This window comes from Abramis brama (assembly GCF_963993115.1).
Source record: "Abramis brama genome assembly, chromosome: 25".
NCBI lineage: Eukaryota > Metazoa > Chordata > Actinopteri > Cypriniformes > Leuciscidae > Abramis > Abramis brama.
The window spans coordinates 17322010-17343503 of NC_139987.1; the positions used below are offsets into that span (position 1 = coordinate 17322010).

General features: G+C 37.6%; 1 protein-coding gene across 6 annotated transcripts; it reads left to right on the forward strand.

The window, feature by feature from the left end:
- The first annotated feature begins 698 nt into the window (after window positions 1-698).
- map6a (microtubule-associated protein 6a) lies at window positions 699-18647 on the forward strand. 6 transcript variants are annotated; one of them, XM_084104080.1, is made up of 5 exons: window positions 699-1725; window positions 9932-10145; window positions 11191-11405; window positions 16062-16172; window positions 18134-18647. In XM_084104080.1, the coding sequence occupies exons 1-5, from the start codon at window positions 1019-1021 to the stop codon at window positions 18264-18266; spliced, it is 1380 nt and encodes a 459-aa protein (XP_083960206.1). In that variant the 5' UTR covers window positions 699-1018; the 3' UTR covers window positions 18267-18647. The 6 variants fall into 6 exon arrangements, with proteins under 6 accessions (XP_083960206.1, XP_083960208.1, XP_083960210.1 ...); XM_084104082.1 differs by lacking the exon at window positions 16062-16172; XM_084104084.1 differs by lacking the exon at window positions 16062-16172 and having other exon boundaries at window positions 11191-11368.
- Window positions 18648-21494: the final 2847 nt, after the last annotated feature.

The following is a 21494-nucleotide window of genomic DNA, read 5'->3' on the forward strand; positions in this document are numbered from 1 at the left end:
AAAGGAGTTTTTGAGTCCCGACATGCTCATGATGTAAGTTTATTAAGTAATAATCTTCGTTCAAATACTTATGGAATGCTATAAAACCTTTACTCACCTATTGATTACTCACCTATTGTTAAGCATGAGTCAAGCAATATTCAAGCAAAGATGCATTACAATGATAGAAAAGACATGTAATGTTACAAAAGATTTCATTAAATTAATTAAGCAGCACAACTGTTTTCAACATTGATAATAATAAGAAATGTTGAGCAATTAGAATGATTTCTGAAGGATCATGTGACACTGAAGACGAGAGTAAAATGATGCTGAAAATTCATCTTTGCCATCACAGGAGTAAACTAAAAGAGAAAACAGTTATTTTAAATTGTAATAATATTCAATGTTACTGTTTTTTATTGTTAGGCTATGCTTGCTCAAATATACGCAGTCTTGCTGAGCATAAAGGACTTTTTTCAAAAACATTTTAAAATGGTTAATTCTGTATCTGCAGAATATCATTATAATGATTATCTGTATCATTATAAATGAGTAAAACATGTTTAAACTATTTTTGAGCATCTCTCCCATCATTTCCAACAGCGATGTCTTCAGGACTCTAGTTTAGTGGGCGGGGCTTTGAGCGCATTGCAGACGTTGCGTGATGATGAGAGTGGCAGGTGATTCAGCTCCTCTCTATGGATGCTGAGCGGAGCAGGGCGCGCGCGCGGGAGGGGCTGCTGTGTCTTCACAAATTCTCGTATTGTAACGAACGCAAGGGGATCAGGACGGAGCTAAACCAGAATATTCCATAGATTAAACCCCTCAAGAACCAGTAATGCATCTTTTAAAGTGGATTTGTGTCCTGTCATCTTTGACAACATCGTTTTAAGGGGGGAAAAACATTGCGAATCGGACATTTTGAGTATTTCCTGTGAGGCTCGCGAGCGCGTTTAGTTCCACAAACTGAATACAAAACAGCTTCGGGAAAGGAAGAGATTGGCATTACAGAAGGTAAGACCGTTGGCAAACCATCATGGCATGGCCCTGTATCTCCAGAGCCTGCTGTATGGCTCGGTTCTGGAACCAGCTGGACAAGGCCGACATTGCGGTGCCGTTGGTTTTCACCAAGTACTCGGACGTGTCCGAGATGCAGCATCTTCACCTGCAGCAGAAGGTCGCCATAGAAACGCAGCCGCTTCACAACGACCACGACGCGGTGACCAAAGGACCTCCAGCCCATGAAGAGAACATCAGCGGATCTGTGATGCGCCAGGACTTTAAACACTGGAAAGTTCGTCCGGAGCCCAGCTGCAAGCCAAAGAACGACTATCATTGCCCTGAGGTCCCTTTTAACAACGAGACCCAGTATCAGAAGGACTACAAACCCTGGCCTATCCCAAAGAAGGGAGATCATCCTTGGATCCCCAAACCCTCTCCGACCATCTCAGTGGGCCCTGACCGCATCCCTGACAGATCCAAACACACCAAGACAGATATGATCGACAGTGAGGTGGAAAAGAGTCAGATTGCGGACAAGGTGCAAGAGAAGGAGATCCTGTCTAGTGGAAGGAAAAAGAAGCAAGCCAAGAAAGTGACCATAGATTCTGAAATCAAAGCTGACATGAAATTGGAAGGGCAGGGCATGGGGGATGCCACCACTACAGAGGGAAAAGGCAGGGCAGATGTGGATGCCCTCAACCGGAAGATCAAACAAGAAGTCACCTCTGGCAGCTCCTATAGGTATGGCTGATTATTATTGTACAGCAGTGGTTTTCAACGAGGGATCTTGGACCCACTAGGGGCCCTCAGCAAACTTCCTTAGAATAACATAAAAATTATTTAAAATAAGACCAAACAAGTATTAAAATAAGCTAAAAACAACTTATTCCCAACTCTTGGAAAACCTGGATATGATGTAGCCTAATTAAAAAAAAAAAAAAAAAAAAAAAAAAAAAAACGTGATCCCTAAACCTGAAATGCTCATGTCAATTAATAAAATCTTAAAAAGGCATGGACCTTTTTATAATGAATGTAATTTTCTAATTATGCCAAGCTCCAAAATATTTTATCGGGTATAAATTGTTATTTGTCACTAAAAAAAAAATGTTTCAAAATGTTTTATAAACTAGCAACTTAAAGCAGAAGTACCAGTAGTATCTTGTCTGTCGCATTGATGTGCAGTGTTGAGAACTGCAGGCATTCAGAGGCAGATTTTGGGAGGAAACTTCCGGCAAAAGGGAGAGACAGAGCATAACAGCATACCAACAACTGGCACATGTACTAGTGTTATACCTAGTATTGAATCTATACATGAATATATGTGTATAAGGACCAAATGCCTCTCACAATGATACTAAATATTATGATAAATTGTGCTAGGCTAGCTAAATAATACTAAATGATGTCTTATTGAAAAGGAGGGAAAAAATGGAACAATTAGCTTTAAGTTTAGGGGTTATAAAATATCATTAGCTCAGTATAAAACTAAAGCAATAGAAATCAATAAAAAAAGTGTGTTTTGGAGTAAAAAAAAGGTCATACAATGGAGGTCAGCTGTGGGTTGAATCTCGCCTACTGTACTAACAACACCTACAGATGGCTGGACATGCAGGGGGCAGGGGAGCGCAGGAACAGATGCTGTTTTTGGAAATGACTTTCATTTTCTTCAGGGTTAGCTTTAGGGCTAAGTGAGGGCAGTAGGTGAATTGTGGAATTTCCAGTTGTTAATAATCAATTTGTTATGAAAGTGGTGTAAAATTGTCATGTTTGTGGAATTCAGAGAGCACTCTTTGCAGACCCCTACAATAAGCTTTTGTTTTCCAGCTAGCTAGCATATAAAACAGTGCTTTTTTATTTGCCAATCTTAGCCTAAAACAGATGGAGCTGAAGTTTGTATAGTGCTGTGCTGTTCCTGGTCCTGCGTGGTATTCTGTTTTCCTTTCAATCACTTTTTTATTACAAACAGTGAACAATAAATGTGTAAAGAAAGAAAGTTCTCAGATTTGGATCTCAATTCAAAAGTCATTGTCATTGTTGAGTAGTTGTGTTTAATTGACAGGTGGCAATTTGTCCATAATTCTCCCACTCATTCATGTGCGCTTGCAAATGACTAATTTGTGCATCTAAACAAGATTGAGCTTTTTTATACTGTACATTTATGGTAAATTGCTTGTGATGTTTCGAATTTGCAGGTTGCTTTGGATAAATTTGTTTAATGACTAAATGTAAATGGAAACAATGTTTATGGTATTGAATTTACTCTGCGTAGCCTTTAGACTTGCATATATTAGGCTTATTTGTTGAGTGAGAAGAACTGCATGAGGGCAGTTTTTTTTTTCTTGACTAGGAGGAAAATACACAAGAGGAGAAAAACACTGAGTCATCAGTTCATTTTGTGTGACAGTCTATGCATGAATTGTTATACTGTGATTCCTTAAACTGAAAAGCTCAGGATTAGTTTGACTTAATCTTATGTTTAGTCCTGAGTTTTGGGGGTTTTTTTTTTTTTGTTTTTTTTTTTTTGCCTTGTCATGCTACAAAGCTGTAGGGCTGTAAGAAGCCTGCAAAAACGTTCTGTAGTGTTTTATTTTGAGCCAGAGAAAACACAAGTGCCTTGACAGAATGTGGTGGAGAGAAAGTTGCTTCCTTCATCTATCTTTTCATCAATTTTTTCATTTATCTCTCTAGTGTCCCTCTCTCTCTCTCTCTCTCTCTCTTTCTCCTCCTGCAGATCAATATGCTTTGGTCTGCAATTTATCTCTGTACGATATATTATATGTGTACAAAATCTTGGAAATGCAGTGCAAGTGTTCAGCAGTCATTTTTTATTTATTAATAATTTTAGGGTTGTTTATTTGTTTCTTATTGTTTTATTGTTGACTAAAAATGGAAAACGTTTTATTCTTTATGGCTGTTCATTTACATGACAACAGCATTTTGGGGGACTGGAAACTTTTGAAAACAGTTTTAAAGTGCAAGTCATCATCTCCATGTAAACTACAAAAATGCGAATTTGTGAAAACAGTGACTTCATGCGCATGCATATTACGTGATATGCACAAGCATATTATATGATTGTTCAGTTTATTGGTGCGTCGTGTTTCTTTACAAAGTGACATTGCCAACTGACTGGCATGCATAATAGGCTACAGCATTTTAGTTGTTTTGGCATAGGGGTGGGCAAAAATCACGATATGAGTAATTTTTAGGGGTGTAACAATATATCGTGTCACAATATATCGCAATACAAAAATGCAACAATATGTATCATGAATAGTGACAATATGTATCGTTAGGGGTGTGACGGTTAGTATATAACTGTGAGACCGACGGTTATAGTTGAACACCGTCATTACAACTCTATAACCGCCAAAACCGTGTTATTAAAATATTTTTTACAAACATTTTTTATCATAGAGAATGTTTAAATACTAATTAAAAACAATTGTTAACAGTCTGTGTTATTAATGGTCTACGTCGTTTCCAACTGTATTTGATTCTTTGCCAAGTACCCCCTGACCGACCGCCAATCATTTGAGATAACGTTAGAAATAAAAGCTATGATATAGTGATGTGCCATCATTATGAGATTTATTAAACAAATGAAAAACATTTGCAATAATAAACATTAGCAATGAACATTTGCAATCGGGAGACATGGTTTTTACCACTTAATGAAGTTTTGTTTTGTAAATCGTCAGACATGATTTTTACCACTTCATTAAGTTTTGCTTTGTAGAAAACCTTTCTTTAAAGCGAATTTCGTTTTGTACAAATTGTATCTTAATTTGAATAAATGTTTCATCAACCAATTGCATGTATTTAATAAATAAAAAGGAGACAAATATAGGAGACAAATTATAATAACCGTGACATTGAGGCGACGGCGCGCCGCGTTCACTTGCATTGCATTGTGAAGTAGAGCGCATCTCATCGTAAATGAATGAAACTCAGCGTATGCCTATGGCTCATACATTAGCATTAAATATCTTTGCTGCATCCTTTCTAGAACAGACAAGGGCTTTCTTGCGGCTCGCATCAGCAGAGCATTGCATCGTCCATAGACCGCAACACGGATGGCGGGCGGGTGCGGCTTTGAAATCTGGTTAAAAAACGTTGGTGCGGATGATGAGTTTTGTGACGCGGTTGCGGAAGAACTAATACCCCATCCGCGTATCTCTATTGATAACAACATTGAACACTACACTAATATAAATTTTATTGAAACTAAGTTGTCCTATAACAGACGAACGTCCCCCCCCGACGGTTATGTTACGAACCGTCACATTTGACTCACGTCATAACCGTCATCACCAATTCTGAAACCGGCACACCCCTATGTATCGTGAATAGTTCACCCAAAAGAAAAATTACTATGTGAGAAAAAATGTAAGTTTTCAGAGTTTTAGTGTCAGTACTACATTCAAATATTATATATAATGTTGAATATAATGTATAATAATGCAATAGGGGAATATCTGTGTAAAAAAGTGGCCTACATTGTTTTAAATGTAGTCAGTGTCAGAGAAACATATTTGTCTAAAATAACTCTGTATTTTCAGCTTCAGAATTATGAATATTTTTATTCTGGTGTCTCTATTGTCCTGTGCTTTGGGTTTCACCAAGTCCAAGAATATTCATTTATACACACAATGTAATATCAGATTTATCAGTTTAATAAACAGTACATTTTTTGCTAACCTTTTATCATATGTCTTGGAGTATCGCAATAATATCGTATCGTGAGTTCAGTATCGTGATATGTATCAAATCGTGTCATGAGGGTATCGTTACACCCCTTGTAATTTTATTTTACAATAATGATATACAGTATATGTAGTTATTTTTGCTTTCAAAAAGGTTTTTATGATATACAATTTTTTGGTACCATTAAAATTTCAGAATTCTTATCACCATTTTCAATATTATTTTAAAAACTTGCCTAAAAAAAATCTCAAGCTTACTGAAGACAAGTAAACAGTAGTTGTTGTCAAAAGTACCGTCTTCAGTACCAAGTTTATTTATACTGGAATTTAAAAAATGTGATGATACCAGCACTTCCCTCTAGCATTTTGAGCGCTGTTGAATGGATTCTTAACCTCTGATTGGTCATTGTGTTCACGCGCTCAACATATATGTCTCTGATTGGCCATTGTGTTCACACGCTCAACATGTCTGTGATTGGCTACAATGATCAACGCTTCAAAAACGTGTTGTAAATAGACGTCTTTGACGCTCCTCGCCGGATCCCTAATATATCCGCTGATAGCCGCCTGCTTTCAAAATATATCGTCACATTTTCTAAATTTCAGTACCGACTTGGTATCGAAATCGGTACTTTTGACAACACTAGTAAATAGTGATAAAGAAAGAGCAAAGAAAACAAACTACAATAGAACAAAGACACAAATGAAATAGACCTACCTGAAAAACGTCAAGCACTAGAAATACTACATAAAATGTATAAAGTAATCAAATTTATAAAAAAAAAACAATGAATGCATAGTCTAAAGTTCTAAAAGTGATTCAGTCAAGAGAGATTTTCTCTCTTTTCGTGTCTACCGGTATATCGCCCACCCCTTTAGCAGATCCGTGTGTACATTCGTTATTGTCTGTACACAAAACTTTTCAAAATCACAAAGGAAAAACATTTCCATTTTTAGTGCATCATTGTCATGTAAACGTACCCTGAAACTATTAAAAAAATATTTGTATCAATTTAAATAAAGCTGAAATAGAATAAAATATAAATATTAGATAAAAAAACTTTTATTACTATTAAATGACATTTTTTTCATTCTTCTGCCATCCCTCTCTTTACTTGTGCAGTAACTGAAGGCACTGTAACCATTCAAACACTGGAATCAATAACAGAAGAAGCAGCAAAGAGAGAGAGCGAGAGAGAGAAATAAGAGAGTTTTGCCTTACAAGGCAGTATTACACCATGGCTGATCTCATTTGGATTCACTTGGAGTCCAAAGTGAATGTCAAAAGGAATATGCCATACAGCAGAAACTGAAACACGATGCACATGCTGGATGAAACCTATTGATCTGGACCCATTTGAGAGCAAGTCCGTTACTAGAATGAGAAGTGACTTTACTAATCAAATAATTGTTTTCAATGCTGGTGGATTAATAGAAGGAATCACTTTTGATTCATTCAAATACACTGTTTATTATTGGAAGCGTCAGATGCTGTGTGTTGTCATCTGACAGGTCTAGACTACATTAAAATAATCAGGATGTTGTTTTTGGATCCAAGTAAAAAGCAAAACAGCTTTACATGCTTCTGTTAAACACCACGTTACTCCAGTGTGCCAAGCCTACCCATGATGCATTGCTCTGGCACCCCACCACACAATTCTCTAGTGCCAACATATCACCATAGTGACGGATGTTCACAAAAGCTCAATGCCTGGGGAGAAGAAGAGGTATCAACCTCACTGTATGCTCAAATATACAGATGACAGTTAATTAAATGTGTGAGCTCATTTGAATAAAAATTGTGATTTTCCATTAAATCTGTTAGATTAGTAAGAAAATAAGTAGGTATAAAACAACATTGTTGAACAGTGTTGATGTCCTTATCAAATGAATGATTTGACAGCTGGTACCAAGCACTGATTTACAATAAGCACACTAAGTTCATTGTTAGCAGTCCAATTGTATGTGTGTAAATCCTTCTCTCTCTGTCTCTATGTCTTTTTCTATGTGTGTGTTGCTTTATCTTGTGCTGTATAAACTCTAACTCCTCCCCCTTCTTCTTTCATGTTTGTCCTGTGAGTGTTTGCTGCCTGTGGCCTTGACTTCTATAAGCTGCCTTTGTACTGTCATTTCAAGCACTCTGACTGGACTTCATTTGTCTTATGTAACAATTTTCAGTTCTTTCTTTTTCGCTCCCCTGTGCTCTCAACAGGGAGAGAAGGGAGGCCTCACATTAAATCAAAACACTAGCCACAATTTTATAGTCAAACTTGAATAGAATGCATGCATCTAATAGATCAAAACAACAATGTCATTTCCAACACATCTCAAATTATGTATTTTTAATATTAGCAAGTGTTGTTTATTAATTTGTCAATTGAAATGAATCAGTAAATTCATGAAATACTATAATAGTATATAAATAATACTAAAAATAACACCATTAATAGCGTGGTAGAAATGTAAAAAATGTTTGATTAAATAATAATATAGTTAATAGTTTCCAAGATTGGTTTATTCAACCTTCATATAGGTTCATCAACCTCTGGATAATTTAAAAGCTCAAAATTGAAAAAGGTTCAATTTTGAAAGGTTTCTAGAAAGTGAGAGTCAAAATTTTTGCTGTTGATAAAGAGTCACTTGTTTTAAACCTGTAATATTCCTCTATAGAGCATGGCATGGGGCATGTGTGGTTTTCACATCCCCTATTTTCTCTGTGGGGGTTAATGTTCTCCCACATGCTGTCCCATGACTTTGTTCATCAGCTTGGCAATCACATACTAACAGGCAACAATCTTATCTTTCCTAATTCTAACTAAAGGAGTTTCAGATCCAGTAATCGTATCTAATCTCATCTCCAGTAGAACAGTGTTTGATATCAAATGTTTTCAGTTCTTTTTTTAAACCTAATCTTAATATGTCAGAATGGTTGATTCTGTTTCATACAAAGAGGTATTGATTTGATTCTTATTCATGGAAGCTAAGCAACTAATTGATCTAATGGTATGATAATGGTTCACCCTGCCTGACACTGACGTCGCTTTCCTGTTCTATCAGTCCTAATCAATATAGTCTGCCTGCCCCTCTGAGGTTGTAATGTTACAGAACCAGAAAGAAAGAGAGAGGGTTCCCATTATTAAAAATTGTGGAATTTTGATACTATGTTTTCCAGGCCTGGAAAAGTCATGAAAACGTAATATAAATCTTTAAAAATCATGTAAATGTATATAGTGGAAATCCAACGTTCCATCTTTCCTCGCAAGAGAGTGATTCTGATTTGACAGTGAATCTTTTTGACTGAATCGTTAAAATCAGTTCACAAATCTTTTTGAATTGATTCATTCGTGAATTAGTCTGTTTTTAAATGATTTTGAAATACTTCTTTAGGTGAACAGAGTTTGTATAAGACTTCTGTTTTTTGCTGCTCTCAGTGATTTCTGTCTGTATGTGTGCATGCGTGTTAGATGTACTGCGGATAAGTTGGATGTTGGGTAATCTGCAATGCACACACCCGTGAAGTATATACCATTTGTCTGTGTCATCTCTGTGAATAAAGACTCATTACTCATCCAAAAGAAGTGGCCACTGCCTCAGGAAAAACTCTTCTGTAGATGTAGAGAAATCTCTGCATTATGGAGGGTGCATAATATCTAGGTCTATACGGCAGTGTCTATATATAGCCATATCAAATAATTATTCTATATGCAATCATTGATGTGTATTATAGTGTAGCGCCTTGTTGTAATCTGAGAGATTGCTCTCTTGATTTGTGTGATCTGTCAAAACTTGTAAAAATGGCAAAATATGTGGTTGAAGAATAGCAATTATTGAAGTTTTGTTACTAGTATTTGTAAATTAGATATAGTATATGATAGTGTACTTCTAAACATCGACTATGTAACTTTTAGCAGATATATGAATTTAAAATATGCATTTCTTTACAGGAAAAAATGGATCTAAAATATTGATGACTCATCTTGGACTTGTTTATCCAATCAAATGCTCTCTAAAATGAGAATGTCTATAACAAATGACTAGCAAGTTGAAAATCATAGTTCACGGCTGTGAAACCCAAGCCATTTTTTTGCCTATAACTACACGTCTCAGATTTAACTGTGCACTTTCAGTTTTATACCTTTCTGGATTCACAGTGTGGTCTTAAAATTCAATATGTGTGGGATGAATCCCCCACTACACTTGATTTTCCAATAATTGTGATGTTATCTGTTTCCTAATGTCAGGAATGAGTTCAAAGCCTACGCAGATGTGAAATCTGTGAAGGTCTTCAGGACCCAGTCTCAGTATAAGCCTCCCGATGAGAGGGCTAATCTGGAGACCAGCTACAGCGCCACCTACAGGGGCTGCCAGGGCAGTCAGCTGCCAGATGACAACAAGGGCCTGGATAGGAGGAGGATCCGCACACTGTACCATGAACCTTACAGAGAGAGCAGCAAGGTAAGAGCCTGTGTGTAGAAGTTAAGAAGAACTACACAGTACTCGGATTAGAGGTTGAGCACTAAGAGTTACGTTCTTGTTGTGCTTGTTGCAGAAGGCTGGAAATCAATTTTTGATGTCAGCAATTTTAATTTCAGTGGCTGGAAAAGAACTGAACAACAGTTTTTTTTCTCAGCAGTACTTTTTCAAAGTAGTTTGACGTAACTTTGGCTTCTGGGGTTTAGTGTCTTTTCTTAGCATCGAATCAGCATCAGCTCTTTGTTTCATTGAACTGTTCTGACTTGCTTTACATTAGCATCAGAGTCAGTTCTGGACTTCTGGCTAATTAATATCTTTGCTAACAGTGTTTGTTTTGAGATCCGTATACTGTGTGGCTTTTGTGTGACCAAAACTGTATGATCAAAAGTGATTTTTTTTTTTTGAATCACAAAAATCTGTGTGCTGTCTTAACAATGTGTAATCAAAATTTTAAGATTTACTTCTTGAGAGTCGGCATGACAGGAAAATTCACCATGTCTATTTTTTTACATGCATGTTATTGTTAAATTTTTTCACATTGCGACCTCAGAACTCTTAAAATGTACTCGATCTTGAATATGACAGACTTCTCTCTGGTGACATGATGAACTTCTCCAATTAATTAGTACACTTAAACCCACCCCTTATTACTGGCCTTAATCTCGCAGCTCGCATTCAGATCTTCCTCCATCCAATTAATATTCGATGGATAAAACCAAGTGCCTGCCCTACATTTTTCTTTTTCTTTTTCAATAATACGTTTCACTCAGATGTACGTTACAGAAGAAAAACTTTACTTAAATTTCAAGCGTAAGTTAAAGCGTATCAACTTTCTCTGCCTCTAAAATATTTTTTCTGCTGGCATACCCAGGGCTGAATGGGTGAGACAGTTAATGTTAGCCAGTAATAACGTAGTCTAACATTTCCATTCAATCCAAGTCCTATCCTACATTTCCCTTTGGATAATGGAATACGTTGCATATCGGTACTAAAATACCATTTGTGTGCCATTTCATGTCTTGTACAGGTTGAGAAAACCAGTCTTCCTCGATCCAAACCGAAAAAGAGTACCTCCACATCCGCCACACCTGGCAAACCGCTGAAGAAGTCCAAGGAGAAGCAGGCGACGTCGGTGCGCGGTTCGAAGAAGAAGAGCTCCGAGAACCAGCCGGGGAGCAGAGCGGCGCAGGGCGACAAGGAGAAAAGTAAAGAGATCAACAACAAACTGGCTGAGGCGAAAGAGTAAAAACCATTGCACTTCTTCTCTCATTTAATCTCTTCCTGAAAGGGTGAAAGCAGAACGAAGGCTGCAAAATTATTTAACAAGAGGTTCTCATTCCTTTACTATTCTGTCCATTGCTTCCCCCTCCCCCCTTCTCTCTCTCTCTCTCTCTCTTTCTTTCTTTTTATCTATCTGATGCGCCTCTCGTTTTATTCCTCACTGTATATTTCCAATACACCCCCCCCCCCCCCCTCCCCTCCCCTCCCTCTCTCTCTCTCTCTCTCTTTGAGAGGTCAGTGGGCTGTTTTTAGAACATTTTCAGGGTTGGAATTTTACGTTTTTCTCCAGTTTTGCCTCACAATCTCACCAGTAATATCAAAGCGTTTGCATTTACTATAGCTCCACACACTCTCCTCATCTCCACAACAAGGTTTCTATGGCAACCACTCTACTGGTTGGCTTGTGGATGCTCTTATCTTGCATGGAGCCATTGGCTAGAAGCTCTGTATGTTTTACTTCCCATCAGATGCTCAGACTGGTGGGTTTCATTTATCAAGGGTTTTACAATCAAGCTGATTTGTGTACGATAAGCCTTTTTAAATCATGTTTATGTAAATTAGGGAACATGTAAAAGCCACAAAGGCCAATTTCTTAGTCCAAAATCTTTGATAAATGTGCATCTTTGGTTTTACAATTATATTGATCTATTACCTGCTTGCTTTGCCTGTTTTATGTAATCATTTTATTGATTGAACACCCCAGGCTCCCAAGTGATATGTTATGATCTCAGATCACTTTGGTGCTGTGATTATTTTAATTATTTTCTCTGTTTTCTTGCTAATTTTTTCCATCATGAAAATGTTGTTGAATCATTACAGGAACAGAATATCTCCAAATAGCTTTGTGGGAACATCAGTATCTCCAAAAAGCCATCTTTCAATATCATATAAAAATTAGGCCTTGTTTCGGCCCACTTGGTTGCCTGGACAGCCAACTGGATTACAGTAACATCATATTGCATTATGGGATGTCAATTTGTCTTTGGATAGAATAGGATGTTCACTGTGATTTTTATGTGCAAAACAAACCTGTAGAAAATCTAAGATAAACTAAAACATGTTTTTGTATTGTTTGGTTTTGAGGTGTTAGTGGGCTTCTATTCCATGCTCTGCCCAGCTGTTTCACATGCACACTTCCCATCCCCCCTAAGGGAGGCCCCCGAGGTAGACAGATGGGGGATCCCAAAAGTAGAGGGAACTCAAAAGGTCAATAGATTAGCCAGCTTTAAATCAAAGCCCCTTTTTATGTGAATGCAGATTCAGCGTATTAATTATTAATGACTTTTCCCAGAGTGTCTCCTGCTTTGTTTGGTCCTGCATCCCCCCTGTTGTTCAATGACTGACATGACCTGTATTCTCGACTAATTGTTCTGTTTATTATCACGTGTCCCCTGATGTATTGGTAAGTCGAATGCAATCTGTTTGGAATGCTGTTTGTTTACTCTCAACTGCATGACCATTGTCATATTTCTTTATGTTTGTTATATTCAAACGCAAGGCCCCAAAATGGCCTTTTCCCATGATGCACATGTACAAGAGGACATTTTATGCAGACTTAAAGGGAAAAAATTCTGTCATAATTTACTCCCCTGAACAAAAACATTTACATCACAGAAGAAAGAACGGTATATGAGATTGGTACATGGACATGAGGGTGAGTAAATGATGACGGAATTTTCATTTTTGGGTGAACTACCCCTTTAAATTTCAATGCTGATCCATTCACAGAGATGATTTTGTGTTGCCAGTGAAACCTTTTTATATATAATCTGATCAGGCCTGATGTAACAGCACATTATCATGGGTTTCATTTTCTTTGCATGTGACATGACTGACGCAGATTCATGTCTGTTTGTGATGGAAGAACTAAAGATGTTGGTAGATCATGGGACTGAATGACATTCATTTTGGTATCCTAATGTCTTAATTTCCTGACATTATGGAAGAGCATAGTGTAAGATCATGCTTTTATTTTTTTACCATGTACCTCCCCTCTGCAAATCCTCTCTGTCTCTGGTTTCATCCTTTGAGGTCTTCTCCATTGTCAGTATGTCAAATATGTGATCTCATTGTCCTGTTTGCCCTATCAGTGCACAGTAAGTCCGTGATCTATTGCCAGATTGAAGAAATGTTACTTGAAGCCTGTATAAATAAAGCATTTAAAAGGTATAAATAAACATCTAACAAAATGTATGAAATAAATTGACATGCATTTATTAAGTTTAGGGGTAATTGCATTTATTCCTCCATAAATTGACGTGTTTCCATTTGTGGAATGTGAATAATGCAAAACGCCTTTTAGAAATGCTGTTTTAATTGCAAATATAGTAATCTCAGATTGGTCAATGACGGGGGCAACCACAATAGATAGAGGCTGAACTCAGAATAGTATACTAATACTATTTTTCTAAGAGTAATTTTCTTGACAGGAATAATAAGAGTAGTGTGCTATTCCAAATTCAGCCAGGAACCGCTGTCGTGCACAACAAAGTGGTTGGTTTTTTTCTTAAAGTCACCATGAAACCAAAAGGGACAAATCAAATTTTTTTATGGAATATTGCAGTATTTATTATAACATTTTTTTAATTCATGTGACCTTATAATCTTTAATCAAAACTTCCCCTCCCTTCTGCAGCGTCATCTCATCTCTTCTCTTCTCTGATGACGTGTTTACTGGCACGAAGGCAGGACAACCTGTCACTCGCATGTGATCACGGCAATAGCAAACAACTATCCAATCAATTCCTGATGGACAAAATCAAGTCCCGCCCTACATTTGCTCTTGTTCGAGATGCCGCTTTACTTGGATATATACATCACAATAGGGAAGAAAAGACTATAGCAAATTTTGTTTCATGTCGGCTTTATTAGATGAGCTTGACAAGTGACGCAGTGCTTCTGTAACGTCTCTCCAATTGATAATGTTCTGTGAACTAACAGTTGCCACATGCCATGTAAAATGCCATTTAAAAGCAGTTGTACCATATATATAAATATATTAAATACAGGCTTCAAATCCAGAGTCCCTTGTGGAATTTAACACCAAGTTTCAGAATTTGCAACGAATGAAAGTATTCATTTCTTCAGTCTGGCTTTAGAACAGCTACATGGAGCCCATTCTCTTCAGTGCTGTGCTCTGAATGACTACGCCACAGGGTGAGGGCCTTTTCTTGTATTTTGCAGCCTTTGGTGACTCAATTACTGTGCTAATATAATCTGGGAATTAAGGGAAGGTGTCCTGGGGAGACAGAGGAGGACAAGCTAGCGGGAATGTACATGTCCAGTGAGAGTGCGTGCTTGCGTGCGTGTGTGTTTGTGTGCTTAGCACAGGTGCTATATAGTCCATGCATACTGAAAAAAGAGAGAAAAAAAAAACAATGTTATACGAAAGGGCCTCAGATTTAACTTTGATGATGTGAATTGTGATTTCTCTCTTGCTTGCTCATATTTATTGAAATTAATAAATGCAAACGCAGAAACAGAGGTGTCGTGGTTCATTTTGTGGTTGTTCATGTGGGAGGGTTTGGGGACTCGATGGTAGGTGCATCTGTATCGTTTCTGCCCTGTCCTTCTGTCTGTCTCTCTGTCGCTGTCATAGATGTCGAATCCACATGGAAGAGAACTATTCCGATGTTTATGGTTTACGTTTGGTTTTGCGACTCTCATATTTTGTGTGACAGGCTCTGGAATAGGTTCTGGCGTCTTTATGGTTGTGCATATTGCTGTCAGCTGAGAGTTGAGAAATATATGTTTGCATCTTGAGTGAATCTGATATATTGCAGCTTTCAGTGTCTCATATGTGCAAAATAATAAAAGATGTAGTCTCCTATTCCAGGACCAAGTATCATAGATGTACGTACAAATGAGAAACTATTGATATCCCATCCTGAATAGAATGATCCTTGAAAGATCAATGTGTCAGTCTTTAATGATTGGCTTTAATAATGTGATTTATTGATTGATTTCAATTTGGTTGATTCTATATAATGATTTTGTGCTTTGGGAGTTAAAGGAATAGATCACCCTAAAACAAAAATTATGTTATCATTTACTCATCCTTGTGTTGTACCAAGCCTGTATGACTTTATTTCTTCCATTGAATACAAAAGTTTTCGACAAAGTTTGACATAATGAGAGTTGTTTCCTTTTGTGTTCCATGGAAAAAAAGAAAGTCACACAGTTTTGGAACGACATGAGGTTGAGTGAGTAAAGGCCCGTTCACACAAAGACCGATAATATAACTATAACAATAACTTTTATCGTCCACACCAGTGGATAATATATCGTTCTCTTCATTCTAAGTGCGCACTTTGTCATCTTTTACTTTAAATGCTCGAGCTCGAAAGCAGGATGTATTCTGATTGGCTGTTTTTATCGTACATCAGCTGGAAAAAAAAAATCGTTCCCAAAGTGATTTCAACGATATTGTTTCTCTGTGCCGTTATTGTTATAGTTATGGTGTGGTCTCTGCTATTCTTTAATATTTAGAACGATTTTTAGAACTTTATCATTATAGTTATGCCAGAATTATAACGACATAATTTTCATTTTGGGGTGAACCATCCCTTTAACTACTTTAATGTTCAGCTAACGAGTGATCTTGTCGTTCGTTTGAAGGGTTATGCTAAAACAGTACCACTACATTCAGCTCTTTCAGCCCATCCGAGATATTGGTTGGGTGCAGACACTAAAGCAACACCTGTGGCGCTGTGCACTGCCCGACCCAAGGTAATACTCGCCTGAGAATAAAAGCTTCTTCCGTCTCCATCCGTTACCTCAGCAGCACAATTATTACTCACTGTGGGAAACTGTAGTGTTGCGCTCGTGTTTCCATTGAGAATTGAGTACACCATAACTGCTCAATGTTCTTCATCTTTTGATTTGCTCCCATGCGTATTCTCTTCCATATGGAAAGTGTTTGGCCAAAGGTTGACAGTTTGACTGCTCATGTACTGTATGTTGTTTTCCTGTTGTTTGTTGTTTTTGGAGGATTTTGAAAACTTTGTCACAGTGGGGTTTTTTTTAAATACATGTGTGTTTCGTTTCAGTGTGGACTAACATCACATACACATACATCACATATTTGTGGTACTTGTAATTTGATGTACCATCAATCTCTTCTCCATAACACTGGAACAATCAATTTACAGTGAACTTTAAATGTCACTCATAGATTAATTTCTTTTCTCTTTTTGTATTCAAAAGATTAATGAAATTGAACTTGATGTTTAAACTGCTTTAGTTTTAGAAACACAGCACACTGTATTCTTGTTTAGTGGTGTCTGTCTTGTTGTTTTCATGCTGGTTTTAATTTCTGCACTTTTCCTTTGAACAACCTGAGATTACAGTCATAATTCATCTATTTATTTATTTATATACAGTGGGGTCCAAACATCTGAGACCACTGGTGAAAATAGTTTTGTTTAAAGGGATACTCCACTTTTTTTGGAAATAGGCTCGTTTTTCAACTCCCACAGAGTTAAACAGTTGAGTTTTACCGTTTTCGAATCCATTCAGCCGAACTCCGGGTCTGGCGGTACCACTTTTAGCATAGCTTAGCATAATCATTGAATCGGACAGGACCATTAGCATCTCTCTCAAAAAAATGACCAAAGAGTTTCGATATTTTTCCTATTTAAAACTTGACTCTTCTGTAGTTACATCATGTACTAAGACCGACGGAAAATGAAAAGTTGCGATTTTCTAGGCTGATATGGCTAGGAACTATACTCTCATTCCTGCGTAATAATCAAGAAACTTTGCTGCCGTACCATGGCTGCAGCAGGCGTAATGATATGACGCAGCGCCTGAAAATAGTCCCCAGCTCGGTAACTTCCAACATGACCGGGACTAAGTTTGTCTAACCTATTAGACCTATTTTCAAAGTGGGACAAATTTGCTTTTAATTAGTGACCTAGAAATACTTTCAAAGTCTTGGATTGCTGTTCTTTTTACACTATTTTATAACGCCCATTAACATAACTGAATTTCATCGATTGTACACACTGTAAATACAATAACGATGACATTGATTTTACCATATCAATCCCAGCACGAGTTCAATGATGAAACATTGGAAGAACTGTATCATTAACAGTATCAATAACAGTGCATATTTAGCCGAGCACTAACGTGAATGGCTGATGTAACATTAAAGTTTGTAAAACAAATCTTGCTCCATCCTTTATCATTAATCAAAGTAGTAGAACAACAGACAACCTTATCATGAAAACTACATATTACAGCATTATATCCCTTTGCATCAAAGTTCACTACTTACAATGTGCTTTTGCTGCGAAGTTGTGCCATGTTGTGAATATAGTCCCAGCTAAATGAGTTGAAGTCTGTTGTGCGTTATACCAAACAAGATCCTTTAGCCACGACTATATTCACTATAGCGAACGGAAGGCACTCGAGGTCGTAAATAATTTCTTTAGCATATGTTATTGGATATTAGACGTACATTTGCTTGATCTATTTTCACTTACATTGATCTCGCTACAAATAGAATCTCTATAAATAGAAATTTGTAAAAAGTGGTCTCAGGATGCTCAAATACTTGTTTCTTCTAGTGCACAATGCTATCTACCAGATAAAACACCTCATGTTGTGTCTCTGTGTCTCTCTTTCTTTCTCTCCCTGTCGCCCTTCCGCTCCTCCTTTGGCAATAACACTGTGCTGCTTCCTAGAGAATCTGAGTCTGGCCTCGGACGAGTCAGCGATTATTATTCCGAGGGTACCTCTGGAGGAGAACCACTGGTGGAACGATCAGAACCACGGAGTCGGGGAGTAGTCCGGTTCGCTCCGGATGTCAAGTACTGACACAAAGCACACGAGTGAGAGGAAGGCAGGCAGCTATAGACTGAACAATGAAGTAATGAGAAATATTTTAGGAAGTATTTTTGCAGATAGAGAGACATGTGGAATTAAAGTACTGTATGTATATATTGTATGTTATAGATTAAGACTAAATTATGAGCTTCCCAATGAGAAACACATGAACAAATAGTACCTGCGCTCCCAGACTGTTTGCAACAACTGAAATGGTGCTATAAATGTATTTTGTTTCATGCTCTTTCTCAAAACATAATACAGTGTTGCCATGATGATTGTTTAGAGTAGCAAATATCATCTGTCATTAAGTGCTTCCATATAGTATAACATATTGTATGAGAGTCTAATAAATGTGATGAGTTTATCCGATTTTCTTGCCTTCTTCTACTTCATTGCAATATCCATGAAGAAATCTGTACCCAACACTTTTATTCAGTAGGGCATAATATTAAGCATCATATTAAAATAAATTATTATTATTATAATGACCAAGAAATATTATTGGAAAATTAATTGTTTAACATTTAAAATACATGTGCCCCAATCTGACCCAAAATCTTATAATGACTAGCATCGTTCTCCCCTACTCCCCTACATGGTAACTTTATTTAAATTTTATAGATTTGATTTAATTATACCATCCTGAAAGCTCTTATGCTATTCACCAAGTGATATATTGTATATGTTACCGGCAAAGTGTGTAATCCGGCATTCTATAGAATGCCTAGGTAATGTATAGAATTAGGTAATGTATTTTTTGCAAAAAACATCAGGAATTCTATACATTGCCTAGGCATTCTATACAATACCGAGATTTCACACTTTGCCGGTAACATATACATTTGACAAATTTGATTTCAGCTCATTAAAACAAAAGAAGTCAACGGAAAGTCCCCATCTTGATGTAAACGGGTGAGCTGTCATTTCCCATTTTCCAAGTCAGCTGTCTTTATACCAATCCTCAGAATAATTCAAAGATTAGAGGGAACTTTGGACAGAGATCTAATGAAAAATTAACTTAAGAGGCACTCGCACAAGGATCCATAGGTACTCCTGTCTGGTGTGAATTGTGGGATTGTCTGTAGAACCTAAAACTGTGTCTACACCGGACACGACCGTTGTCACGTTGCTCCGCAAAAGCTAGAAGCTGTCTACACTGGATGGGACAAAGGCCCAATCCCAATTCTATTTTATACCCCTTTGCCTACCCCTAACCCTTCGCCTACCCCTTACCCTTGCCCCTTGAAACAGAGTGGCAAGGCGTAGGGGTGAAAATATTCCCCTAAGAAATGGGACACCACTACTACACCGTTACACGTCATTATACGTCGCCGCTAGCGCCTACGTCACAGGAGATGCACCAATGTTTATCACAAACTAAGATACCGTGGTCAGCTGTAGTCATCTCAATTGCGTGGGTTACAGCTATTTTTTTGCATTTTTCTTCTGAAGTTCGCAGAAAACAACAGAGATGACAATATCTTCGACGCCTAAGTATTTTTGGACTTCAGGAAACGTTGCTCGTTGTCAGCACGAAAACGAATGAGCCTCCGGGTTTCCTCAGGTGTCCCTGTTTGATAAAGAACATACAAGACTGGTTGATCATGTTGCAAAAAGCACGAAACTGTGTAAGCACTGTTCGTTTATATCGTGTTCACATATAACCACAAGAAAACAATGCGTTCATAGCAGACGTACGGTAAAAAATAAGCCAATTCCCTGCCGCAATTACATTCACCAGTTATATCAGACATGAAAATATGTTGCGGGACTATCGTTAGCGAACTTCAGCTATTTTTTTTGCAAACATTTCTTTGAAGAACATGACCGTAAATATGAACACAAGATTGAATGTGACATAAAGAAAATTATTATTGGCAGCCATGTTGCCTCTGTAGCCGGTGTATCCAGGTACATTTCTCATACCCCTTCGTTTGAAGTGTGGTCCCGAAAAATCTTCGTTTCAAGGGCTATCTGGCCCTTCCCCCTACCCCTACCCCTACCCCTACCCCTCCAACCAAAAGAGAATTGAGACAACCCTACCCCTTCACGGGAACGCGCAAAACGGAGGGGTAGGGCCAAGGGGTGAATTGGGATTGGGCCAAAGTGTACATTGCAAATCCATTTGTCCTTATCAGAAAATAATTATCAGAAATGTATATGTAAACACACTAGACAGACGTGTTTCACCGTTGTGCTGGCGCCTTTTGCAGAGTCTCGCGCATGACACCGCATTCTAAAAACGCAGTGCTCAAGTTAAAATAAATTCAACTTCAAAAAGACGCGTCTTGAGATCTTTCGGTTTTTCCCCATTCCACTGCCCGTACCTTGCGTTTTTCTAAGCAAAAACGCATTCTGTGTTCGCATCCCCCCCCCAAAACTTGACTCCCATCCGGGTCACGGCACCAATGTGACTGCTCCTACTCACACCTGCTCCTAGCGGGATTCGAAACGGTGTCACCGGCATGGGAGACGGGTGCAACACGGACCCTAAAAACTGCAGCTTCTAGAGTCAGTCCATAGCACGGTTCTTGAGGTTATATGGGAGTGAGGTTTACTTGCTCTTTACTAGCTGGCCTTCATTACAACAGCATCACTGATAATATTGGGTTGCGCATGTACGCTGAGGGTATATTTCTGGTTTGACAAGGCAGATATTGCAGAAAGGGAGGAAGTGAAAAATGGTTAATAGTTGGTTTAACTGGAATCCACCATCAGCTAACCAGAACCAAACCAACTAACCTAAACTGGCCATTTCCACAGGGATGCGTTTAAAAACAACAACCCTTGCGTTATTAAGAAGACTCTTGAAATTATAGATGAGATGGAGACTTGATCTCATCTTCATAGACTCAAGGATGCAGAATAGATGGAACTGAACATGAACTTTTTTTAAATTACAACACTAATGCTTCAGCTGCATCCTTATAATTGTATTTACTGGAATAAAAGACATTAACTTTGTGCCCTTCCTTTCTACAGCCCATTTCTCTTTCTAATAAACACTGATGAGTATATCACGACCTGGGTGTATTACATTACACATCCTCTTTTATAGATGATAAATAGAACAATAATGAAGAAAAAAAGAATAAACAAACAAAAATATATAGCTTTAAAATATTTAGTATGAAATCACATTTTATGTAGATTTGTAATATTGTTTTATTTATTACTGTATTTAACAATTTTTAATTGGCCCAAACGAGCTATTTT